The sequence below is a fragment of the Pseudorca crassidens genome, chromosome 13 (assembly GCF_039906515.1).
Source record: "Pseudorca crassidens isolate mPseCra1 chromosome 13, mPseCra1.hap1, whole genome shotgun sequence".
In the NCBI taxonomy this organism is placed as follows: domain Eukaryota; kingdom Metazoa; phylum Chordata; class Mammalia; order Artiodactyla; family Delphinidae; genus Pseudorca; species Pseudorca crassidens.
Genome location: NC_090308.1, coordinates 37,479,075 through 37,504,036, shown reverse-complemented (window position 1 = coordinate 37,504,036; position 24,962 = coordinate 37,479,075). Strand labels below are relative to the sequence as shown.

Sequence of the window (24,962 nt, the reverse complement as noted above, 5' to 3'; positions counted from 1 at the left end):
GATGAATGGCCATTATCTTTGCAGGTGTATGGAGATATTGATTTAAGAATTTAGAGCATCCCTGATATTTTGAAAGCTACAGGATTTTCTACGTTGCATATTTAAGATTTCTTTATGGAACAATGCAAATCTCGCAAAGTTTAGAGCATAAAGACCAGAAATGAATTTGTTTTGCTTAGCGATTTACATCAGATCTTTACATGGTTGAAACTTTCTTTTGTTATTCATCTCACTGGGTTTCCTAGCAACCTATGTTGCCATTGTGGTGGGACATTCTACAGATAGTGGCATCTTTAGTGTCTTTCTGAAGTATTGCGTTTATCTGTCCTGAAATTATATACTTGCAATTGCATTTCCTAAATATGTATATCTATCTATATGTATATGTTCATATTTATTATACTTGCTGAAAATAGTATAATATAAGCTTATTAAATAATATTTAAATCTTTTGAATCTATGATTCTCAAAAGTCACCCTGGCAAAGATATTTATTTTTAATTTCTGGGAAAAATAATTCCAGTGTCTAAATACTTAGTTTTATCTCACCCTTCCTCCTCCTGCACCTCCTCCTCTTCTTCTTCTCTTTTTCTTTTCTTTCTTTCTTTCTTTATTTTTGGTCTTTTTTTTTTTTTTAACATCTTTATTGCAGTATAATTGCTTTACAGTGTTGTCTTAGTTTCTGCTGTATAACAAAGTGAATCAGCTATATGCATACATATATCCCCATATCTCCTCCCTCTTATGTCTCCCTCCCACCCTCCCTATCCCACCCCTCTAGGTGGTCACAAAGCACCAAGCTGATCTCCCTGTACTATGCAGCAGCTTCCCACTAGCTATCTATTTTACATTTGGTAGTGTATATATGTCCATGCCACTCTCTCACTTCATCCCAGCTTACCCTTCCCCCTCCCCGTATCCTCAAGTCCTTTCTCTACATCTGTGTCTTTATTCCTGTCCTGCCCTTAGGTTCATCAAAACCATTTTTGTTTGTTTTAGATTCCATATATGTGTTAGAATATGGTATGTGTTTTTCTCTTTCTCACTTACTTTGTGACAGACTCTAGGTCCATCCACCTCACTACAAATAACTCAATTTCGTTTCTTTTTATGGCTGAGTAATATTCCATTGTATATATGTGCCACATCTTTTTTATCCATTCATCTGTCGATGGACACTTAGTTTGCTTCCATGTCCTGGCTATTGTAAATAGTGCTGCAATGAGCATTGTGGTACATGGCTTTTTTTGAATTATGGTTTTCTCAGGGTATATGCCCAGTAGTGGGATTGCTGGGTCATATGGTAGTTCTATATTTATTTTTTTAAGGAACCTCCATATTGTTCTTCATAGTGGCTGTATGAATTTACATTCCCACCAACAGTGCAAGAGGGTTCCCTTTTCTCACACCCTCTCCAGCATTTCTTGTTTGTAGATTTTTTGATGATGACCATTCTGACTGGTGTAAGGTGATACCTCATTGAAGTTGTGATTTGCATTTCTCTAATGATTAGTGATGTTGAGCATCCTTTCATGTGTCTGTTGTCAATCTGTATATCTTCTTTGGAGAAATGTCTATTTAGGTATTCCACCCATTTTTGGATTGGGTTGTTTGTATTTTTTTGATACTGAGATGCATGAGCTGCTTGTATATTTCAGAGATTAATCCTTTGTCAGTTGCTTCATTTGTAAATATTTTCTCCCATTCTTAGGGTTGTCTTTTCATCTTGTTTATGGTGTATCACATTGATTGATTTGTGTATATTGAAGAATCCTTGCATTCTTGGGATAAAACCCACTTGATCATGGTGTATGATCCTTTTAATGGGCTGTTGGATTCTGTTTGCTAGTATTTTGTTGAGGATTTTTGCATCCACGTTCATCAGTGATATTGGCCTGTAGTTTTCCTTATTTGTGACATCTTTGTCTGGTTTTGGTATCAAGGTGATGGTAGCCTTGCAGAATGAGTTTGGGAGTGTTTATCCCTCTGATATATTTTGGAAGAGTTTGAGCAGGATAGGTGTTAGCTCTTCTCTAAATGTTTGATAGAATTCACCTGTGAAGCCGTCTGGTCCTGGGCTTTTGTTTGTTGGAAGATTTTTAATCACAGTCTCAAGTTCAGTGCTTGTGATTGGTCTGTTTATATTTTCTCCTTCTTCCTGGTTCAGTCTCGGAAGGTTGTGCTTTTCTAAGAATTTGTTCATTTCTTGCGGGTTGTCCATTTTATTGGCATATAATTGCTTGTAGTAATCTCTCATGATCCTTTTTGGATCAGGATCTCATGATCCTGACACCGTATTTCTGCAGTGTCAGTTGTTACTTCTCCTTTTTCATTTCTAATTCTGTTGATTTGAGTCTTCTCCCGTTTTTTCTTGATGAGTCTGGCTAGTGGTTTATCAGTTTTGTTTATTTTCTGAAAGAAACAGCTTTTAGTTTTATTGATCTTTGCTATTGTTTCCTTCATTTCTTTTTCATTTATTTCTGATCTGATTTTTATGATTTCTTTCCTTCTGCTAACTTTGGGGTTTTTTTGTTCTTCTTTCTCTAATTGCTTTAGTTATAAAGTTAGGTTGTTTATTTGAGATATTTCATGTTTCTTGAGGTAGGATTGTATTACTATAAACTTCCCTCTTAGAACTGCTTTTGCTGTATCCCACAGGTTTTGGGTCATCATGTTTTCATTGTCATTTGTTTCTAGGTATTTTTTGATTTCCTCTTTAATTTCTTCAATGATCTGTTACTTATTTAGTAGCATATTGTTTAACCTCCATGTGTTTGTATTTTTTACAGTTTTTTTCCTGTAATTGATATCTAGTCTCATAGCATTGTGGCCGGAAAAGATACCTGATATAATTTCAATTTTCTTAAATTTACCAAGGCTTGACTTGTGACTTAAGATACGGTCTATCCTGGAGAATGTTCCTTGAGCACTTGAGAAGAAAGTGTATTCTGTTGTTTTTGGATGGAATGTCCTATAAATATCAATTACGTCCATCTTGTTTAATGGTCATTTAAAGCTTGTGTTTCCTTATTTATTTTCATTTTGGATGATCTGTCTGTTGGTGAAAGTGGGGTGTTAAAGTCACCTACTAGTATTGTGTTACTGTTGATTTCCCCTTTTATGGCTGTCAGCATTTGCCTTATGTATTGAGGTGTTCCTATATTTGGTGCTTAAATATTTACAATTGTTATATCTTCTTCTTGAATTGATCTCTTGAGCATTATGTAGTGTCCTTCTTTGTCTCTTGTAATAGTCTTTATTTTAAAGTCTATTTTGTCTTATATGAGGATTACTACTCCAGCTTTCTTTTGATTTCCGTTTGCATGTAGTATCTTTTTCCATCCCCTCACTTTCAGTCTGTATGTGTCCCTAGGTCTGAAGTGGGTCTCTTTTAGACAGCATATGTACAGGTCTTGTTTTTGTATCCATTCAGCCAGTCTATGTCTTTTGGTTGGAGCATTTAATCCATTTACATTTAAGGTAATTATCGATATGTGTGTTCTATTACATTTTCTTAATTGTTTTGGGTTTGTTATTGTAGGTCTTTTCCTTCTCTTGTGTTTCCTGCCTAGAGAAGTTCCTTTAGCATTTGTCATAAAGCTAGTTTTGTCTTGCTGAATTCTCTTAACTTTTGCTTATCTGTAAATGTTTTAACTTCTCCATCAAATCTGAATGAGATCCTTGCTGGGTAAAGTAATCTCGGTTGTAGGTTTTTCCCTTTCATCACTTTAAATATGTCCTGACATTCCCTTCTGGCTTGCAGAGTTTGGGCTGAAAGAACAGCTGTTAACCTTATGGGGATTCCCTTGTATGTTATTTGTTGTTTTTCCCTTGCTGCTTTTAATATTTTTTCTTTGTTTTTAATTTTGGGTAGTTTGATTAATATTTGTCTCGGTGTGTTTCTCTTTGGGTTTATCCTGTATGGTACTGTTTGTGCTTCCTGGACTTGGTTGACTGTTCCCTTTCCCATGTTAGGGAAGTTTTCAACTATAACCTCTTCAAATTTCTTTTTCTATTCTTCTTCTGGGACCTCTATACTTCAAATATTGGTACGTTTAATGTTGTCCCAGAAGTCTCTGACACTGTTCTCAGTTCTTTTCATTCTTGTTTCTTTATTCTGCTCTGCAGTAGTTATTTCCACCATTTTATCTTCCAGCTCACTTATCCGTTCTTCTGCCTCAGTTATTCTGTTATTGATTCCGTCTAGAGTATTTTTAATTTCAGTAATTGTTTTTTTCATCCTTGTTTGTTTTCTCTTTAGCTCTTCTGGATCCTTGTTAAATGTTTCTTGTATTTTCTCCATCTGTGTCTGAGATTTTGGATCATCTTTAACATCATTACTCTGAATTCTTTTTCAGGTAGGTTGCTTATTTCGTCTTCAGTTATTTGGTCTTGTAGGTTTTTACCTTGCTCCTTCGTCTGTAACATATTTTTTTGTCGTTTCTTTTTTTTTTTTTTTTTTTGATGGTGGTACTGTATTCCTGTCTTACTGGTTGTTTGGCCTGAGACGTCCAGAACTGCAGTTTGCAGGTAGTTGGATAGAGCTGGGTCTTGGTGCTGAGATGACCTCTGGGAGGCCTCTCTCCGATTGATATTCCCTGTGGTCTGAGATTCTCTTAGTCCAGCGGTTTGGATTCGAGCTCCCACCGGAGGAGCTCGGGCCAGACCTGTGGTCTGGGAACCAAGGTCTGGCAAGCTTTGTGGTGTGATAAAAAAAAAAAAAAAGAAAGAAAAGAAGAAAGGAGGAAAGAAAGAAAAATAAGGAGCAGTACAATATCAAAGAATAAAAAACAAAATAAAATTAGAACGATAAAAATTATACTAGGAAAAATAAAACTATAATTGAAACATCTTCAACAAGGTAAAAGAAAACCACAACAGAAAAAAGAAAGAAAAAGAAAAGGAGGGGTGGGGAATAAGTGAAAAGGAGAGAACAATAGCAAACTGTAAAGAATAAAATAAAATTAGAAAAATAAAATACTTATTAAGAAAAATAAAAATATAAAAGAATCAACAACAATGAATCAACAAGGTAAAACAGAAGCCAATCTAAAAGAGGAAAAAAGAAAAAGAAGAAAAAATGCCTCGGCTATGGGGGCAGAGTTTAGGCCGGGGGTGGAACTTAGGTTGGGGCAGGATTTAGGGTGGGGTGGGACCTAGGTGGGTCGGGGGGGGGGGTTTGAGCCTGGGGTGGGGCATGGTGAAGGCCTGTTGCCTGCGCAGAAGGGGAGAGGCAGCTCATGGAAGGGAGGGCCTCTGGAGTTTGGAGTTCCAGAGTTTGGAGGTAAGGCCCTGGGTGAGGGTGTGTAGGTGAGGTTTAGGCCCAGTGTGTTGGAGGGCATCTCCGAGTGTAGAGGTAGGGCCCTGGGTGGGGGTGTAGGGGCGGGGCTTGGGGTCTGCAGGGCAGGAGGGAGGCTCTGAGGGCACAGGATTAGGCCCAGGAGCCCAACAGCCTCCCCGGTGCCTAAGTGGACAGGGAAAGCAATGGCCCTCTTCCCTTCTGTTCCCTCGTACCCCTCCCCCACCATCTCCCCCAGTGTCCTCCCTGTCCCCACTGGACCCCTAACCGTGGGTGGGTCTCGCTGGGTGTAGGAACTCCCCCCATCCCCCAGCCACCCCTCAGGGGTGCTGGTCCCGCAGGACCGGCCTTTACGTTTGCTCCCCCCCCCTCCCTCCCATTCCCTCAGGACCCATGGCTGGAGGGAGTCTAGGTGGTCAGAGGATCAGGCTTGGGATCTTAGCAGGTTCAAGTGGGTCCAAGTGGGCAGGGGAAACCTGGCCATGCTCCCTTTTGATCCTCTGCCCTCCCAGTGGTTCCCCAATTTCCCCCTTCGAGCGCGGGACCCCCTTCCCCTCCCCCAGCCACCCCTCAGGGGCGTCAGTCCAGTCCTGCCTCCACTTCTCCTCCCCCTTCACTCCCCCAGCACCCCATGTCCTACCCGGTCACTAGGGGTTCCTCCCATCCCCTTAGGTGTCTGTGGACGAATTCCATGTCCTCCTAGTATGCCATCTTGACTGTGCCTTCCTTCTTCTCTTTTTGAAAAAGTTTTTTTGGCCAGATACCACACAGTTTTAACTGTGGTAATAATAAGTGTTCAGTTTGCTTCTTAAGTCCTCTGATCAAATGTTTGGCTGTGAGGTCTTTATAGCACATATTTCTAGTACCTTGGCCTTTAGACTACATTTCTATGGTGCCTCTTGGACCCTATAATAAAATTAAAAAATCCTTTTTTCAGTTTGTTTAATCAATTTGGGTTTCTTTATAAAGTACAAATTTTCTATAGCAATAAGGTGTTTGGCATCCATGTACTCCTGCATTGTCCATTCAGTTTTCCTTTGATACACAAAGTAAATAAGGCATGCGCGTGGAAGGTGACCACTTACCTTTCTCTGTCTCCAGAATGGACTCTGTGCTTCCATGATTTGACTCTGAAAGAATCAGTATTGTACAAAAAAGCATGGGTAGCCTTTTTCATTAAAAAAGAAAAATTTTAACTTTTCAGCAGAGTTTAGGGATTCAGAATGAACTATAGCACTTGTAAACTGTTCTTTACTTTTAGAATGTAAAGGTCTTTCTTGAGAGAGAATGCTACACTATGTAGATATATAATCACAATAATCAGAATACTTACTCCCTTTGGCATCTGATTCCTTGTACTCTGAACTGTTCTGAAGAACATGGAATATTGGTGTTGCTTAAAGTTCTCTATGACCTGATATTATTCATTATTTCTGTGTTGGACAGAAATAAAAATGCACAACGTGGGAGCTGTGAGTTTCAGTTATATTTGGGGACTTACTGAGGACTGTAGCCTGGGAGACAGCCTATCAGATAGCTCTGAGGAACTGTTCCAAAGAGGTAAGAGGGGAGGTCAGCACATATGTGATTTTGGAGAAGGGGTATGTGCAGTCAAGCACACATCTTGGTTGAAGGTTAGCTAGTCATAAGGAACAGATATCTTAGTTAATGATTTTAGTGCTTTTCCAAGTATGGGAAGATGCACGAAATTGAGTTCATAAAATTTTGTCCTGAGAATATTTAGCTATCTGAACTCCTGTTCTGCCAGTTTTCCTAGAGCCTCATTCCTGATCTCTGTCCTGAATTCTTTTCCGGGTATGTTGAAGGTCAGTGACTACAGTGGCTAATGACTCAGTCCTTAAGGAAAAGGGTGGCAAGTGACATTCTTTAGTTGGCATCTGTAAAGTTAGGAAACCTCTTGTTCATGGTACTCATAGGAAACTGGGCCTGAACCTGTTTCTTTTACTTAAGACATTTTGTGGACTGTTGTAAAATTCTTAGGCAACTGATAGTTTGTTTATATCAAGATAGTTTGTATAATAGTTTGGAAGGAATAAGGAAGAAATGAAATGTCAATATATGTTATATGTAGCTTCATTTGAACTGGAAAACTGAAATAATCATATTCCATTTAAAATTCATTAACTAATTGCACTGATTTCTCCCTGTATTCAGTTTTATTCAATCAGTTGCTATTATTGTTGAATCCTAAAATAAAAATAGAGAGGCATTGGGGCTTCCCTGGTGGCGCAGTGGTTGAGAGTCCGCCTGCCGATGCAAGGGACACGGGTTTGTGCCCCGGTCTGGGAAGATCCCACATACCGCGGAGCGGCTGGGCCCGTGAGCCATTGCCGCTGAGCCTGAGCGTCCAGAGCCTCTGCTCCGCAACGGGAGAGGTCACAACAGTGAGAGGCCTGCGTACCGCAAAAAAAAAAAAAAAAAAAGAGAGGCATTTAAATTTTCACCCTCCCATGTTTGTTAATCAAACTGACCAATTTATTCATGCTTAGGTTTTCTGCCTAAGTACTTACTTTTGGTACGTAGTTCTTAAAGCATCCTGTTCATAGTTGTTACTTTTTTAATAAATAGAAGATGAGATTAATTTATCTCCAGCCTACCTATCTGCCTCTCTATCCATCCCAAGAGAGGTTGGCACTTATGTTCTTGGGTGTGCTTTCCGCTCATGGCAAAAGTAACTTCTTTTTTATTCTTTTTCATAGGTATTTTCTCTAGTACATAAGGCGAAGTAAATGTGGTTACTCTTCAATTTTGGAAGGGGCTCTTTATGCGTAAGCATAGACATCATATTGCATAAATGAGTGTATTCTTTATTTTGTGGTTATGACCTCATAGCCAACTTTTAGGTTTGACTTAAATGGAAAGAATGTAGTCCCTATAAGACAACTGATTTGTCTCCTGCAACTATTGTCTAGAGTTCTGTGGAAATTCTATATCTCTTGAAGTGTTATTTTATTATAATTCATTTTTATGCCCAAGCTACCAAAGGTTCCCATATGGGGTTCCCTCTGAGGTGCATAATTACGAGTTTGGAGGAGGAAAAATAATTTTCCCTCTGCCCTTCTAGGTTCTTGGCTAAGACACTCCCCTGTAGTAAAAGACAGACTAACAGGAGAAAAACAAACAAAAGGTTAAGAACAAGTATGTGTTCTGTATTCATGGGAGATAGCCAGCAAAGCTTCCCAAATGGTCCAAGCCACTATCTTAAATACCATCTCCAGCTAAAGACAAAAGAAAGATGTTGGGTGGGGGGAAACAGTTAGGGGAGTTTTTCAGGCAAAGCACAGTAAACAAGGGTATGGTTGTTATGCAGATTTAAGTCAATGCCTTCTCCATTAATAAGAGTTTCTAGAGATTTAGTCATCCTTTTCTTCCAGGTAGAGAGAAGGAGACACCCTTACAAATAGAGATTCCCCTTATAACTGCAAATGTCTCTTACAGAAGGTTAACTTCTACACAGTTTTCAGAGCTTCTCCTGTATCTGCTGTTTCTTAAAAATACCCAGCTCTCCAAAATTAAAGAGGCATATTTTGGGGTCGTATATTTTGCTCCCTTTCAGCAAACACTGTGGTTTTTCTTCACCCTGAATCTCTGTTGTGAATTGTATTTATACATATTGAACCATATACTCATCTGTAAAATATTGATAAAAATATGTGTCCTCCCTATTTCTACTATATTATTGGAAGAATCAAAATAAAATTATATATGATAACAAATAAAATAAATATCCATGAGTTCATATTAATAAATGGTTGAATAAAAAAATGAATGGGGAGAAGGTACAATTCTTCTTACAGAAAAATGTCATATGAGATATATAGGTTCTCCCCATTCTGGAATGTGAAGCTTAATTCCCTCCCTGTGAGTGTAGGCTGGACACAGTGACTCATTTCTAAAAGAGAAAAGTATGGAAAGAGGAAAATAGTACATTTACAGTAGAGAAATTTCTATTGTAAATGTAGAGGTTCTCGGTATGTTAAGATCACGTGCCCCCTGATATGATGTGATGGGAAAGACAATTCACCTCTCTGGTATTCTTTCCCTAAACCTGTAACTCCAGTCTAATCATGGGGAAAACATTAGGCAAATTCAAATTGAAGAACTTCAAAATACCTGACCAGCAGTCTTTGAAACTGCCAAGTTTATGAAAAACAAGGGAAGACAAGAAACTTACAGATTGAAATGAAGCTAAGAAGACACAGTGACTAAATGCGATGGGGTATTCTGACTTAAAACTTGGAACAGCATAAAGCACATTAGTGGAAAAACTGGTGAAATATGAATTAAGTCTTTAGTTAACAGCATTGTTCGCTTAGTTAATGGCATTATACTAATGTTAGTTTCTTGGTTTTGACAACTGCACCATCATTACACAAGATATTAACATTAGGGGAAGCTTGGTGAAGGGTGTATAAGAACTTTAATATCTTTGTAACTTTTCTGTAAATCTAAACTTTTCCTAAACTAAAAAGTTTGTTAAAAAAAAATGAGTGCCTTCAAAAACAGACATACGGATCAATGGAACAGAATAGAGAGCTCAGAAATGAACCCACATACCTTTGGACAGTTATCTTCAACAAAGGAGGCAAGAATATACAGTGGGAAAAAGACAGTCTCTTCAGCAAGTGGTGCTGGGAAAGTTGGACAGTTGCATGCAAATCAGTGAAGCTAGAATATACCCTTACACCATACACAAAAATAAACTCAAAATGGCTTAAATATAAGACAAGACACCATAAAACTCCTGAAAGAGAAATAGGCAAAACATTCTCTGACAATCGTACCAATGTTTTCTTAGGTCAGTCTTCTAAGGCAATAGAAATAAAACCAAAAATAAACAAATGGGACCTAATCAAACTTATAAGCTTTTGCACAGCAAATGAAACCATAAACAAAATGAAAAGACATCCTACAGATGATGTGACCAACAAGTGCTTAATTTCCAAAATATACAAACAGTACCTACAATTCAACAACAAAACCAATCAGAAAATGGGCAGAAGACCTAAATAGACATTTCTTCAAAGAAAGACATACAGATGGCCAACAGACACATGAAAAGAAGCTCATCATTGCTAATTATTTGAGAAATGCCAATCAAAACTACAGAGAGGTACCATCTCATACCAGTCAGAATGGCCATTAAAAAGTCTATAAATAATAAATGCCGCAGAGGGTGTGGAGTAAAGGGAACCCTCTTACAGTGTTGGTGGAAATGTAAATTGGTGCAGCCACTGTGGAAAACAGTATGGAGGTTCCTCAAAAAAACTAAAAATAGAGTTGCTATATGGCCCAGCAATCCCACTCCTGGGCATATACCCAGACAAAGCTATAATTTGAAAAGATACATGCACCCTTATGTTCATAGCAGCACTTTTCACAATAGCCAAGACATGGAAGCAACCTAAATATCCATCAACAGATGAATGAATAAAGAAGATGTGGTACATATATACAATGGGATATTACTCAGCCATAAAAAAGAATGAAATAATGCCATTTGCAGTAACATGGATGGACCTAGAGATTATCATACTAAGTGAAGTAAATCAGAAAGACAAACAACATGATATCAGTTATATGTGGAATCTAAAATACAACACAAATGAACATATCTATGAAGCAAAAACACTCACAGAGATAGAGAACAGACTTGTGGTTGCCAACAGGGAAGGTGGTGATGGGGGAAGGAAGGGCTGGGGGTTTGGGATTAACAGATGTAAACTATTATATATAAGATGGATAAACAGCAGGGTCCTACTGTAGAGCACAGGGAGCTATATTCAATATCCTGTAATAAACTATATTGGAAAAGAATATGAAAGAGGATATATATGTATAACTGAGTCACTTTGCTATACAGCAGAAATTAACACAAAATTGTAAATCAACTATACTTCAATAAAATTAAAGAGCTCCTTAAGAAACCAGACCACCTCTGACTCATTTTTCTATCCCCACAAAAGATGTGCCTTAAAATAATCTTGAGAATACTGACATTAGATGTGACATTAGAATGTGATCTGAGAATATTAAATATTATATTTGAGGTATTATTATATTTATTCATATTATAAAAGTAATTTATGTTCAGTGTAAGTATAGAGAAGAAAATAAAAGGCACCTATATTTTGTTTTACTGTCTAGAAATAACTAGTGTTAACTGTTTACACTTAAAGAACAGTATGTTTTTGGTATGCATGATATCTCAACATTTGAGTTACACTGCACATTTGATTTTATACCTGATTTTTTTTTCATTTAGAAATATTGCATCGTTACAGTATTCTTGGGGAAAGTGGTTCTTAATAATGTGTATCTAGACCTGACGTGCCAAAGAGGGTGTCCTATTATTTGCTTCCAGACCCATTACTCCCACAGCCTCCCATCCCCATTTCTAGGGGATTTTCCCCTTCTAGTTGTTAGACCAAACATTTGGGACTCATCCTTGGCTACTCTGTTTCTCTTCTACCCACATGGAATCCATCAAGAGATCATGTTGGCTCTACCTTCAAAATATATCCAGATTCCAATTATGTCTCATTTCTTCTGCCACCACTCTGGTCCAAGCCAATCCTCCTTCTCTTGGATGTTTGCTCGATCTCTACGCATGTGACATTTTCAACACTGCAGTCTGATTGATTGTATTATAACAAGAATTCGTATCTTTCCTCCCTTCAGAATGCTTCATTGGTCTCCCTATCACTCAAGAGTTAACACTAAAGTCCTTACTACATTATGACATTTTTCTTTCTGAATTTTTTCCCCGTTTTATTCATTTTAGTGTTGTACTTTTTCTTACTCAGAGGAAATATGAGATAGTTTTCATTACCATTCCACTGTGGAACATTCTGTTCTGTGGAAAGTGATGTGAAAACTCTCCTCCATAATATTCTTTCCAAGAAGTCCTTATGCATGGAAACAGCAGCACTAATTGTGAGAAGTTTTGTAGATGGAACTTGGCTTTGATTTGAGAAAGAGGACAAGCTTATTTTAAAAAGTTACATATGCAACTATACCTGGTTAGTAGGATCTTGAGAAGAACCAAGATTTTGAAGCAGTGGCAGATAATAGGAGGAAAAGTTTACCCAGAAAAGATCGGCAAAGTACGTAATGCAGTATTCTTAGAAATCAGACGCCAAAAATTTCTTTCACGAATGCAACAGTGATTTTTAATTTCCTCTTTTATCTTTGAGAAAAAGAGACCTGGATTAAAGTAATTTGATGTTTTAATAAATGAATAAGGAGAAGCTAAAGCCCTGAAGTCAGCCTTTTTGTTTCTAATATATATGAGAAATTAACTGAAATGATTTTGAATGCTACTTCATAAATTCTCTTCTTTATGAATCTGTATTTTTTAGCTTTTATTACCTCATAAATTCTGAGGGATGATTTATATAATTGAACAGTATCCTTTTCCTTCCATTGTTGAACAAGAAAGCAGGAAGCCATCTTTGATATAAAAGTTATAATCATACATCCTGCTGCTGTCTGAATGAAGGAAGTCATTTTTTATTTGAGTTATGTCAGATTTCTGCTCTTAGGAAGGTTTTTTATTTTATTTTCGAGAAAAAGCATACACTATAAAATGCCATCTGATAAGAAATAACTAATATATTTATTTCATTTCCCAAACAGAGTAAAACTAATGTGCCTCAGGCAAAACAGTCTGTCAACAGAGACACGGTAAGCGAACCGGCACATGGAGGGATCCTGTAGTTAAAGCAGTGTTTTTTGTTACAGTTCTGCCAAGGGGGTTGGGGATCTGGGAATCTTTTTTTAAGGGGTAATTGCCTTTCAAATGCGCTTTTGAAATCAAGTGTCTTACAAAGGGTGTGAGGTTTCACATTGTGTGCCAGGAAAAGGCAGTTTACCTCCCAAGATTAGACGAGAGAATTCGTTCTTTCTTCCTTTGCTTGTTTAGAGATGCGGCTAGCAGTGAGCTTTCTTGGATGTGGAGGAACCCCTGTCTCACAACTTAACCTGCAGAATTGCCCGTCATACTTGGCTTTCAGCTCCGTCTGCTGTGGAGCCAGTCTTGCTGAGCTTCACGTCCAGGGAGCAGAGCAGCACGAAACTGAGGGCAGCAACCATCCTGTCCTGCTTAGGGGGACGGGACTCTGCTTGTCCTATTTGGTCAGCTCAGTAGGCTGGCAGAGCAGAGCATGCCCTCACATCTTAAACTTGCAGGAGGCAAAAGTGTCTTGAAAGGTCATAATGATACGTCAGAACCTGAATATTCAAAAAAAGAAACAAAAATAAAGGGGCCATTTCAAAGTAATTTTTCCCATTTTTAAAATTTATAATCTAAAATTTTCTCGTAATTTAAGAAAAAATGTAATGGAGTTGCTTAAAATGCTTTATAAACCCCTTATGTATAAAAGTTCTACTTTTAATTTGACTTGATTTAGAGAACTTCATTTATGAAAATGTTGATAGCAGACAATCTTCAGATGCTTAAATGTGTCTAGAGAGAGTGTGCACATCAATCCTATTTTTTCTGTAGGGTTACACTTAAACAATACAAAATGAGCATACATCTGTTTGTTTTGTTTCTTTTTTTTACAGTTCTTAGAGTTCATAGTTCCCTTTAATAGGCCAGTCTTTTTTTGCTAACTTTCCAGATTTATTTTCATTTTGGCTGTTAACTGCTGCCCCCAACCCTAAACCTTGCTTTCTTTTTTTCTCAGCACTGCTGTTAGCTAATAATTCTAGTTTTAATAACTGACTAGTTTAAAGTATTTCTAGCCCCCTTTTTTATTCGCAAGGTATTTATTGAGGGCTTATTAACAGAGAGAATATAGAAACGATTATGAAAGGTGTTACTATGCTCGAAATGCCACTTTTCAAAATCAGGAGCCTCTTAAAATTATAAGCAAATTTACTTGGAAAAATGATTCAGACCCCCAGAAAAAAAAGCTAAACATAAACCCCTTAAAGATAAATCGACCATTCCAAAACCTCCCCTATAGTTGGACATGACTAAAAATAAATTGGTCTGTTACATTTTTTTGTTTTCCTTGTTTTCAATTAAATAGATATTTGACAAAATTTTGCATAAAATAATAATGACTTCTAAAACTTTTTCTTCAGTAGTTTCTTTATAACCCATAGAATTCATTAAATATGGCAGGACTGTAATTGTCAAATGTTTCATGTGTATGTGCACATCTTAGCACGTATGTTTGTATATGTTTAATTACTACTATTATCCAAAGAGTACTTAGGCAAATGCTGTATTCTTTATATGATTATATGATGTTCTAAAAATATTTACTTTTTTAAACTATGAAAGTTGTATTCATAAAATTTACATATAAATTACATCTCTTGTGCCAAAAAATTATACACACATAGGGAAAAAATGAAACACGCAGTTTTCTCTTTCACTTAGAGATGGATTTTTAAGCTTGCAAAAATGTAAGCAAAAAACTCACATGTTTATACCAAAAGGGATGTTAGATTGAGGGAAAACTTCTAATTGTTTGATGTTTGGTTACAGTTTTATAATATATAAAGCCTGGTTACATTTTTAACATGCCAACTAATTGCTTATATAATTATTATCTTTCTCAAAATAAAGACAAAAGAGTCCTGGATGTCAAACATCTAAAGTGTATCGAAGGTACTTTTCCTGTTTTGAAATACACAGTTTTAGCCTTCTATAGTACTCAGAAAAACAAATGCATTAGATAGGCTTTTACTGAATATCCAAAATGTATTCTAGTTTTGGGGAACAAAAGGGGAAAATTTGTGCAATAAGACTTCATTTCATCATTCTGGGATTTGCGTGTAGTAGAAAGGAACACCTTCATTAATTTTATTTGGTATTTGAATAATTTATGTACCACTCTTCAGTGTTTCCAGTAGGGCTGTTAGAAAAATATTCAAAGTATATTCTAGATAGGATTTTATAGCTTTATGCAAAAGGGAAATGAATTATTTCTTTTAGACCGTTAGAATTATTACTGTTCTTTCCATTTTACAATTGACTGAGGTTGCAGACCCGTAGAACTTCTTCCTTTTGTGTGTTTTAAGTGCAATGGCAAGTCCAGTACACATCCCCAAACTTGGTTGCCTTTGGACCTTAGCAGAACTGCTCTTTCGCACTTGCACTAGGAAAATTGCCTAGTCTGATAGCAGTGAACAGAGCAATATATGTATACAAATAGAAGAAGAAGAAAAAGCTTAAATTTCTTTCCTTCTTCCCTCCCCCCCTCCCTCCCCCCTTCCTTCCTTCCTTCCTTCCTTCTTCCTTCCTTCCTTCCTGTTAAAGTTCCCAAAGATATGGGACCATATCTTTGGGAACTTTAACACAGCACTCTCAGTGGGACCAATTTGCAGGTAAGATCATCTCATAACAAGATACTTCAGATATTCTTAATTAAACTGTCTTGGATGGAGTCCAAAATAAACTGGCTTAATACCAAACTCTACTGTATAGTGAATGTTGTGAAAGTGAGATGTCAGAGTAGAGTGTATGCTTTTTTAAGGCATAATAATTAAATATGGGCAAATAAGGCTGAAGGGAGTGACCTATTTTACAGTGCTATATATTATAGCTCCTTTGGAAACTAAGCAGGCCTCTGCCCTTAATCACTGCAGGGAAGGATTCAGTTATGATGGTAATTCACACCTCAATAACTTTCTTTTATGGCATCCATCCATCATCAACAGTAAGGCTGTACGCAATCTGAGGAGGATTCCCGGATGTGACATTCTGGGAAGGCTCACATCTCCTGAAGACAGTAATACAGCCAAGAGCCAGAGGACCCATTTCACTTCAGCAACTGCTGAGACAGTCCTAAATAACCCTCAACACCCAGGCTGCTGAGGACTTTTAGAACTTTTCGATCATTTTCATCAGCAAAAGGAAAAACAGCAGAGCTAACAGTAGGAATACCCAAGGGATCCTCTATCATCGTTAAGAACTTGGCTTGAGTGTTCTTAGGTCAGTTATTGTGTAACCTTGTCAGTCATGCATTTTTGGAAGCAGCTATAGCATGACTTTTACAGAATGACAGATGCAAAATGGGTTCAGAAAGCATCATTGAGAGCTCAATTTTGTTGGCCGAGAAACTGTTGGATATTCCTAGCAGATAGTGGGCAAATTCCATAGTAGATGAGGTGGGAGTGTCAATTAGCCCGCTGTGATTTTTGGAGTATTTGTTTACTAACATCTGCATCTGTAGCTATCCAGTTTTGCTCTCCTCCAAAGTGGTAAAATAATGCTGACAAGACAAACTTTATTCGACTTAGTTTGACATGTTATACACAAAAATTAATTTTGGTATATGTATTAGTCTGTGTGGGCTGCCATAACAAAACCCAGAAGGTGTGGCTTAAACAACAGAATTTATTTCTCACCATTCTAGAGGCTGGAAAGTCCAGGATCAATGTGCCAACTGATCTGGTTCCTGGTGAGTGTTCTCTTCCTGATTTGCAAATACCTCATCACACTGTGTCCTCAGTGGTGGAGAGAGAGCTCTGGTGTATCTTCCTCTTCCTATAAGGGCACTAGCCCTTTCAGACTAGGGCCCCACCTCTATGATCTCATTTAACTTTTATCACCTCCTCAGGGGCCCTATTGTTACCGAACCAGATTTGTTTGCCTGATACACAGCAAGCCAAATGCTGAGACACTGAGGTTTACAGCAGAGAAAGGGTTTATTCAAGAGGTGGGCAAGTGAGGAGAGGGGAGAACTAATATCAGATCTGCTTCCCTGATTGTGAGGGGCTTGAGATATTTATGGGATAAAGAAGCAGGGTGGGCTTAGATGTGGGGAAAGGTGAATGGAAGTAAGGAAAAGGTGAAGTAATTGGTGTTCTGTGCAGGCATATCTGAGTTAAATGCTTCTTCACGAGACGCATGTTCAAAAACGGAGCCTCTTTTGCATGATCTGCAAGGGTGAGGTTTTTGGCCCTCTGACATCTAAAAGGTCATTTATCAGACGCAGGCCCTGTTTTAGGGTTGGTGGTCCCAAACAGTCTTAGCTGGCTTGAACTGGACAGAGGTCAACTCCAAATTCCTGGAAAACAACCTAAGCCTCCCATTACTATAGTGACTCTTTTGTCAGAGACATTATCTATAGGGGTTGTTAAGGGGTCAAAAAATTAAGGTGAACTTGGTCAGTGAAGGCAAGTTACAAGTGGAGGGGTTTTTAACAAGTTGTTCTGTGTGACAAGCTCAAGAATTTCTGTTAGTCACCAGTTTCTGTTAACCCTCTGGGGCACAGTTTTAGGGTTTTTTAACCCTGTGGAGCACAGGTTCACTATCTCCAAACACAACCATACTGAAAGTTAGGGATTCAACATATGAATTTTGGGGAGACACAAACTTTCATTCCGTAACAGTGTATAGCAGTGTATAAACAATTAGGTTAATATATTCTTTTGAACTTCCTGGGAACTTAACCACTTCTGAATCTGGATGTCTTTGGCAATGGTGACTGATTTAATTCTCTTCACAGTTGTCCTCTAAATTTAACCTCCACTTAGAGTATTAGCTGTGCTCCATGCTGGAGTATCATCCTTGTTCAGAAACTAGGGACATCTGAGGGCCCTTATGCCATTATTTAGTGAGTTCTGAAGTCTGTGTGTCTGGAGTTTTTCCTCTAAATTTCTACTGGGCTCCTCTAGCAATGAGCCTCCTTCCTCTTGTCTGGTCTAGTCCTGTATCCCAGACCTACTAACTAGGTCCTGGTCTTGTGTACCCAGTGCCACAATCCATGCCTTGGTTTGCTGGTTTCTTGGGACATAAGTGTTTTGTTTGTTTGTTTGATTTACTTCTTTATTCAGGTATCAAATACTTCATTGTTATTTTGTTGTCCAGTCACTGTGCTTGGGATAAGAACCACAACTGTGAATAAGAAATTCAGGTTTTTATCCTCAGTATATCTCCTCTGATGTAACACTAATATCTTATCTGCCTGAACTGTGAGCCAACTAGGTATTTTGTTTTTCTGGTCACTATCTGATATGGAATAGACCTAAATAAATAGGCAATTTCAATACAGTATGCTAAATGTTAAAATGAGAAGGGGGTTACAGGATGATATAACAAAATAGTAGGATAACCACACTTGCCTTGGAAACTTGGACAAAGCTTCTTGGACAAACTGATAGTTATTTTAAGTCTTGAAGAAGTGTTAGCTAAAGAGCTGGGAGGAGAGGGATTTGGGCAGAAGGAACCTGATATACAGGGCATATCGAAGAACTAAATGTCCGGCTATAGCACAGATTATGAGGGAGGAGTTAGTTCTACCTGATTTTCACTAATATCTTCTAGGTATTGGAATTTGGATTTTGCATCCCCATTTTTATAGGTTTGTTTCTCTCCATTGTCTGCATCTCCTGCCAAAATCCCCTTTAGATGCTGGTCTGTACCAAATCTCTATTACATGCCTCCCCTTAACCATGTAGCTAACATATATATGTGTGTGTGTGTGTGTGTGTGTGTGTGTGTGTGTGTGTGTGTTTTCTGAACAGGTGAAATAACTTTCAGGCTCTCCAGGCTTAGATTAGCACAAAGGGGATGTATAGGAGAGAGGGGGCAGGGCTTAATCACACCACGTGGACATATATGTGCTTGATCATGAATGGCGTTATCTGGAGAAAGTCACCAATCTGGAGTTGATGGCCAAGCTTACATATTTATTCATATCACACTAGCAGCATAGAATTTTCATACTGGAAGGAAGCTAAGAGGTGATCTGTTCCCAACCTTGTTGTGCAAGTCTAACAGATTGGATAATTTCTAAGGTACCATTTTGAGTCCCTTTTATATCATCATATGGCTTCCATATTTATACAATATTAGAGTTATACTCTTCATCAAGAATTATTCCCAGTTTAGAAACATCTGAGGAGATATTTGCTATTGTAGGCAGGCCTGTGGCTAAATCTCAACAAGTGAAACTGAACTAGATTACTTAGTTTGAGTGGCAGAGGGAATATCTGTCGAACGAAAGAATTAAACATTACCCAAGAAGAAATCTGTGTTAAGATGTTAATTGGAAGACATCTTTAAATCCCAACTCAATAGATACCTTTTGATTTTTTGAGGGGTCATTTTAGGCTTTTGAGACAAATAGATGTTGAAGTGGAATATTCTGATGATAGGTTTGTATTCTTGGAGTATAATCAATATGTGTACTTTTTTTTAATTTGCTGATAGCTTGCTACCTTTCTGAATTGGGTGTGAATACAAATACTATCAAATGTGTATCTTCTATGACATGAAACAATTCAATAATATAAAGAATTCAGTCATCTGTGATAGTTTTAAAAAAAGCCATGTTATTCAAATAGCTTAAAAGTCTTTTGACAGAAATAAAATGTAATGACTTTCAAGCATTTCATTAGTAGACATGCAGTCATCAAAAAGAATAATATAAAAGTGACATGAGAAGTAGATTTAACAGTTTTTTTGCTTTATGTGGTATATTTTCTTTTTATACTTATGCCAAATACTGTATTATTTATCTCAAGTGAATTGCATATTTTGTATTTCTCATTTTCTTGATTTTTATTATATATCTCATACTTCCGTTAGTTATAGAGAAGAGGCCATATCAGTGATGATAAAAGGTTTTAAATAAAAAGATGAATTTGACAAAGTTATGTAAAATTTTGGTTTCTATTATTCAGCTTATATTTAAACCTTTTTTTTTTTTTTTTTTCTTTTCTCTTCAGCCTCTTCAAATACTCTTCATTCATCTTCCATGAAAGCTTTGCCAGGTCTCTCTGACTCATGCTAATCTCTCTCTTCTTTGAATTCTGGGCACTGTAGTTTTATAACTATGGTTTTGGAAGCTTACATTTTTACTTGAGTGTTTTATATGCATCTTATTTTTGTAACTAGAAGCGAACTATCTTTTGTTTTGCCCTATTAATGTGCCGCACTTGGAGCAGAACTCAACATGTTATGCTGAATTGGAATTACGCTTTATCAACCCTGTCATTTCTAGGTGTATGTAAACCCAGACGTGATGGAACAGTCTGTGAAACTCTCTAGAATGAATGGTTTTCCTTGCTAACTTAGTTTCTCATAGGCTAAAGATATCACCCTCCTCCTGCCAACCCAACTAGGGTAGTGTGTTTACATCATTGCTTAAAAAATGAGCCCAATACTTCTCCTCTGATGAGAACATAGGGCCAAGTAAGGGAGAGATATATGTAGCTATGTGCTGTTTTTATTTAAATACTCTAGCCCTTGGGCTTTTCGTGAAATTGTCCAGTCTAACTTGTAGACATCTGTTGCATAGACTTCTAATCCTTTGTGATCTGTGTTTTGCCTTTTAGAGGTGATATTATCTCTGTTGTGATGACAGAAGTGATTGGATACTAATAGGAATAAAAAACATTTTTTAAAATTAATTAATTAATTTAATTTTGGCTGGTTGGGTCTGTGTTTCTGCGCACAGGCTTTTTCTAGTTGCAGCAAGCGGGGGCTACTCTTCGTTGCGGTGCGCGAGCTTCTCATTGCGGTGGCTTCTCTTGTTGTGGAGCACGGGCTCTAGGCACGTGGGCTTCAGTAGTTGTGGCTCGCGGGCTCTAGGGCCCAGGCTCAGTAGTTGTGGTGCACAGGCTTTGTTGCTCCGTGGCATGTGGGATCTTCCCAGACCAGGGCTTGAACCCGTGTCTCCTTTATTGGCAGGCAGATTCTTAACCACTGTGACATTAGGGAAGTCCCCCAAAACGTTTTTTATATCAACATTGCATCAAGGAAAATTAGCTTCATACAGGTTATGAGAGCAGTAAATTCTTCAGAAAAAAGGAGCAAGCAGTATTTGCACGTGGACTCCTTGTCATTACAATATTCTTCAAACCCAGGTTTCCTGGGGAGGTTGCTAATGGAAAATACTGTTGGAAATCTCTTTCCTAGAGGTATTCACACACACACACACACACACACACACACCCCTATCTCTTGATTATTCTTTCTTTCACAAATATCTAGTGAGTGCCCTCTCTTTGCCAAGCACTCTTTGCCTTGTATCCTTGCAGATGGGGGTCCAAGGATGAATGTGCCCTTATGGGTCATTCAGTCTAGCACTGTGTAGGATGGTTAAGAACCGAAGGAAATTGTTGCCTAGGCACAGATTTTTTACCTCAGAGTTCTAGACCATGACTGAAAGGCTAGTAACCCCCAAATGTGCTTGCATCTCTTTCTAAATCGGCCTGGGTCGCCATTATCAATGCATGTGTATCTACCATAGTAAAAGTATTTGCTTAATAAACATGTATAAGAGGAAGCATATTCTATAGTCTTTGAAGGCATTTTATCATAAGCTGACTTGGGAGAATTCTCAATATATTCATGCCAATTTGCTGAAAGATGGTAGAAAGGGATTGAATCTTATAATAGGAATGATTTTCTTCTCCGTAGCTCATATTAAAATATTTCAGCCAAGCAAAACAAAAAATTAATATACACAAGTAGTTGCACTATTCAACAAAGGGATCTGAAGGGTGTTATTATTATTAATATATTTAAAAGGCTTAATTTTTAAAGCAATTTTAGGTTCTCAGCAAAATTGAGAGGAAGGTACAGAGATTTCCCATATACACTCTGCCCCATTCATACATAGCTTCTCCTATTGTCAATACCTCCCACCACTGTGGTACATTTGTTACAATTGATGAACCTACATTGATACATCATAATCACCCCAAGTCCATAGTTTCCATTAGGGTTCATTCTTGCTGTTATGTATTCTATGGCTTAGGACATAATGACATATATCCATCATTATAGTATTATACAGAGTAATTTCACTGTTCTAAAAATACTCTGTTCTCTGCCTACTCATTCTTCCCTCCCTGCTAGGATGTTATGTTTTGATGCATCAAACCAAGTGGCATGTTCCTTTGTAGATGCAACTCTGTGCCTGGAAGTAGAAGTTGTGTCCTGGCTCTACTACTTATTATTATAAGACCTTGAGTATATCACATAAAGTTTCTTTGTATTTGTTTCCTCTTCTTTAGAATGATTAAAATCATTTTATTTTTGTCTCATAGAGATGATATTTGTGAGAATAATTTATAAACTGACAGGAATTTTACATACGTATTCTTGTATTTATCTGTTGGACCAACTGTCACCCAAAATTCTCAATTTTAATATTAAAATTTATATATCTAAAAATCAGACCTCTCAGTCTAAACTGGTGGTTCTCTACACTGGACACATTAAGAACCACCTGAAGAGCTTTAAAAAAAATACCGTTGCCGAGGTGATTGGGATGGGATGGAGCCTAGGAGTCTTTTTTTTTAAAGCTCCCACATGATTCCATGCTACAGTGTGGGTGAGAATTGCTGGTTTCAGTGTCAAGTCCTTCAAACATGAGGACCTTTATAAATGATCAGGAAGCAACATTCTAGTGCCTAGAGCAATGAACTCCATCTGTAGCCAAGAAATAAATAGCAAGTATTCATTAAAAAGCCATTATAACCGTGGGTACTGTTAGACTAAGGTGGAAATACTGCCTCAAAGTGTATGACACTGTGGTTATGAAACTATACTCGTCAATGTCTGGAACTATCTTACTATTATCTGTGGCTAAAAGATGAAAGATGCTTTAGAAACTTTAGACAGATGCTCCTGTACTGGAGCATATAGCTTGGATTGTCAGATAGCCATGCACAACAATGGGATACTAAGGAAGAAGAGACAAGGAATCTACAGACTAATGCTAAGTTCTGTATGACTTTAAAGTGTGAATGTATCCTATTTAAGGACTGGGGATAATTTGACTGAGACCAGGGATGTGTGTTTACTTTCAGAGTGTACCCCCATTTCAGAATAGATATAATTCTGGGGAGTCAGCCATGCTCTTCAACATGCTTTATACCAGCATCCATGTTTGGAGAGAAAGGAGTGTAAAGCACAGCATCTCTGCTAATTTTGAAGAGGTCCCACTTATATTACATTCATAATGAACAGAAAAGCTCTAGGACTTAGTGGTATTTCTACTGAATTATTCAAGTTAAACTTTTAAAGTCATATGACATGGCCTGTCTTACTTAAAACCTTCCAATAATTTCTCATCTTCTATCAAATAAGTTACAAGCTCATTTTCTTGACACTCAAGGGCTTTTGAGAGTTTGACAACTTGATTTCCCTTTACTTTGCTGTACTTGTTCAATGAGTCCTATCATTCTGCTTAACTTTTAGGAAAACTATCATTCGTCTCTGTATCATTTTCAATCACCCTTAGTAATAATAGAAATAGTCCTGTTAATAGCTGCCTGCCTCCATAGGCTGTCCCTGAAATGGGTTTCATGTGAAAGTGATGTATTAGGAAGTATTTCTGGAGAAAAAACAGTTTCAGGGTGGGGAAGTAGACATGGAATGGAAGGAAGACAAACAAGGATGAGACTTCTAGGAAAAATCCACGGGGTGGGGATAACATGACTCAGTTTTGCAGGAGAGCTCTTGAGACAGTGTGAGGCACACGATGGAGTTGTCCCAACTAGGAGGCAAGGAGAGTGGAGTGTTTATGTTTCCATCCCTTTACTCATTGGCTAAGGGCTGAGGCTGGGAAGGTAGCACCAACTCTCTGGTGGTTAGCACTCTCCACGGGTGTAGTCAAAGCAGTTCTGGCAGCCCTGGGGGCAGCCTTCTAACAAGAAGCTACAGATGCTGATGTTGGGGATGAGAGTGCATTGGAGCTCGTGTGCAGAAAGCTGGTAAAGGGATCCAAGGGGATATGGACAGGGGTGCCATATTCTTTTAACTTCTGTGTTAAATTATTTCTTGGATTAGAAGTTACTTGAAAGCAAATATGTTATGTCATTTCTTTTCTATCACTAACCCCTGCAACACCTTATTCAAAATATTCAAAAGAGTGCCTTTAACAATATTTATTCAGTGATTGAATGAATGAGTCAGGGTTTATTTTTTCCTTTTTCTCTTTCTTCAAGTGTTTCTTTATATCACTGCTGTGCCTGTATATCAAGTTGCAGAATATATGCGCCGGGAATGCTATTGGATGTGATCAGAACTCACTCATGGTACTCATTACAGAACACCCTCCTGGGCTCAGTCAAACAGCAAGGATGGCACGAATCCAGATTAGCTGTTATTTAAGGAGCTGACTTGAGATGTCTGAAGGTAAAAAGGACTAAATCACATTCCCCTACATAACTGGGAAGGATCAGAAAACTGCTGATACCAGCACTTGCAAGTTGCCAATTTTTTTTTTTTCTTCTGAGCTAAGGGCCAGTGGTGGTCCTACAAGTTAATGTCAGCAATAGAGACCAGGATTTTGAATTGAGACAATGAGTAATCAAAGGACATTGTACCCATGCTCATGGTGAGAAATAGCCTTTTCACTGCTTAGTTGCTCTAACTCCTCTTTGCGTGAAACACACCCATTGTATTTTAGTAGAAGCTCCTCTTTCCAAGAGTCCATGACAAAGATAAACATTTCTAGTCTCTTCCAGGACTTTACTATCCATACACATTGTCATGGAAACCCCTTTAAGGAATTTTGGGTATGTAGAGTAGATGTGGCGCTCCAAATAAATTTTTGGAGGCAAGAAAGGAACAAGTCAAATGTGTGCTGTTAACAACATTAATTAAATACAAAAAAAGGTTGCCACAACTTTTGGAGACTTAGAATGATAACACCAGACA

General features: G+C 37.8%; 1 protein-coding gene across 4 annotated transcripts in view; it reads left to right on the top strand.

Annotated features, from left to right (window-relative positions):
- Positions 1 to 24,962, top strand: part of NKAIN2 (sodium/potassium transporting ATPase interacting 2) — a 979,302-nt gene that overhangs the window by 31,676 nt on the left and 922,664 nt on the right. For 3 of the 4 annotated variants that reach the window (XR_010933719.1, XR_010933720.1, XM_067702200.1), the window contains one exon: positions 12,959 to 13,006. The exons of the other annotated variant lie outside the window; for it this stretch is intronic. Coding sequence is in view for 1 of the 3 variants with exons in the window: in XM_067702200.1 (XP_067558301.1) it covers positions 12,959 to 13,006 (48 nt within the window). In the remaining 2 variants the exon portion in view is untranslated. The remainder of the gene's footprint in view (positions 1 to 12,958; positions 13,007 to 24,962) is intronic. 4 annotated transcript variants of the gene reach the window in all.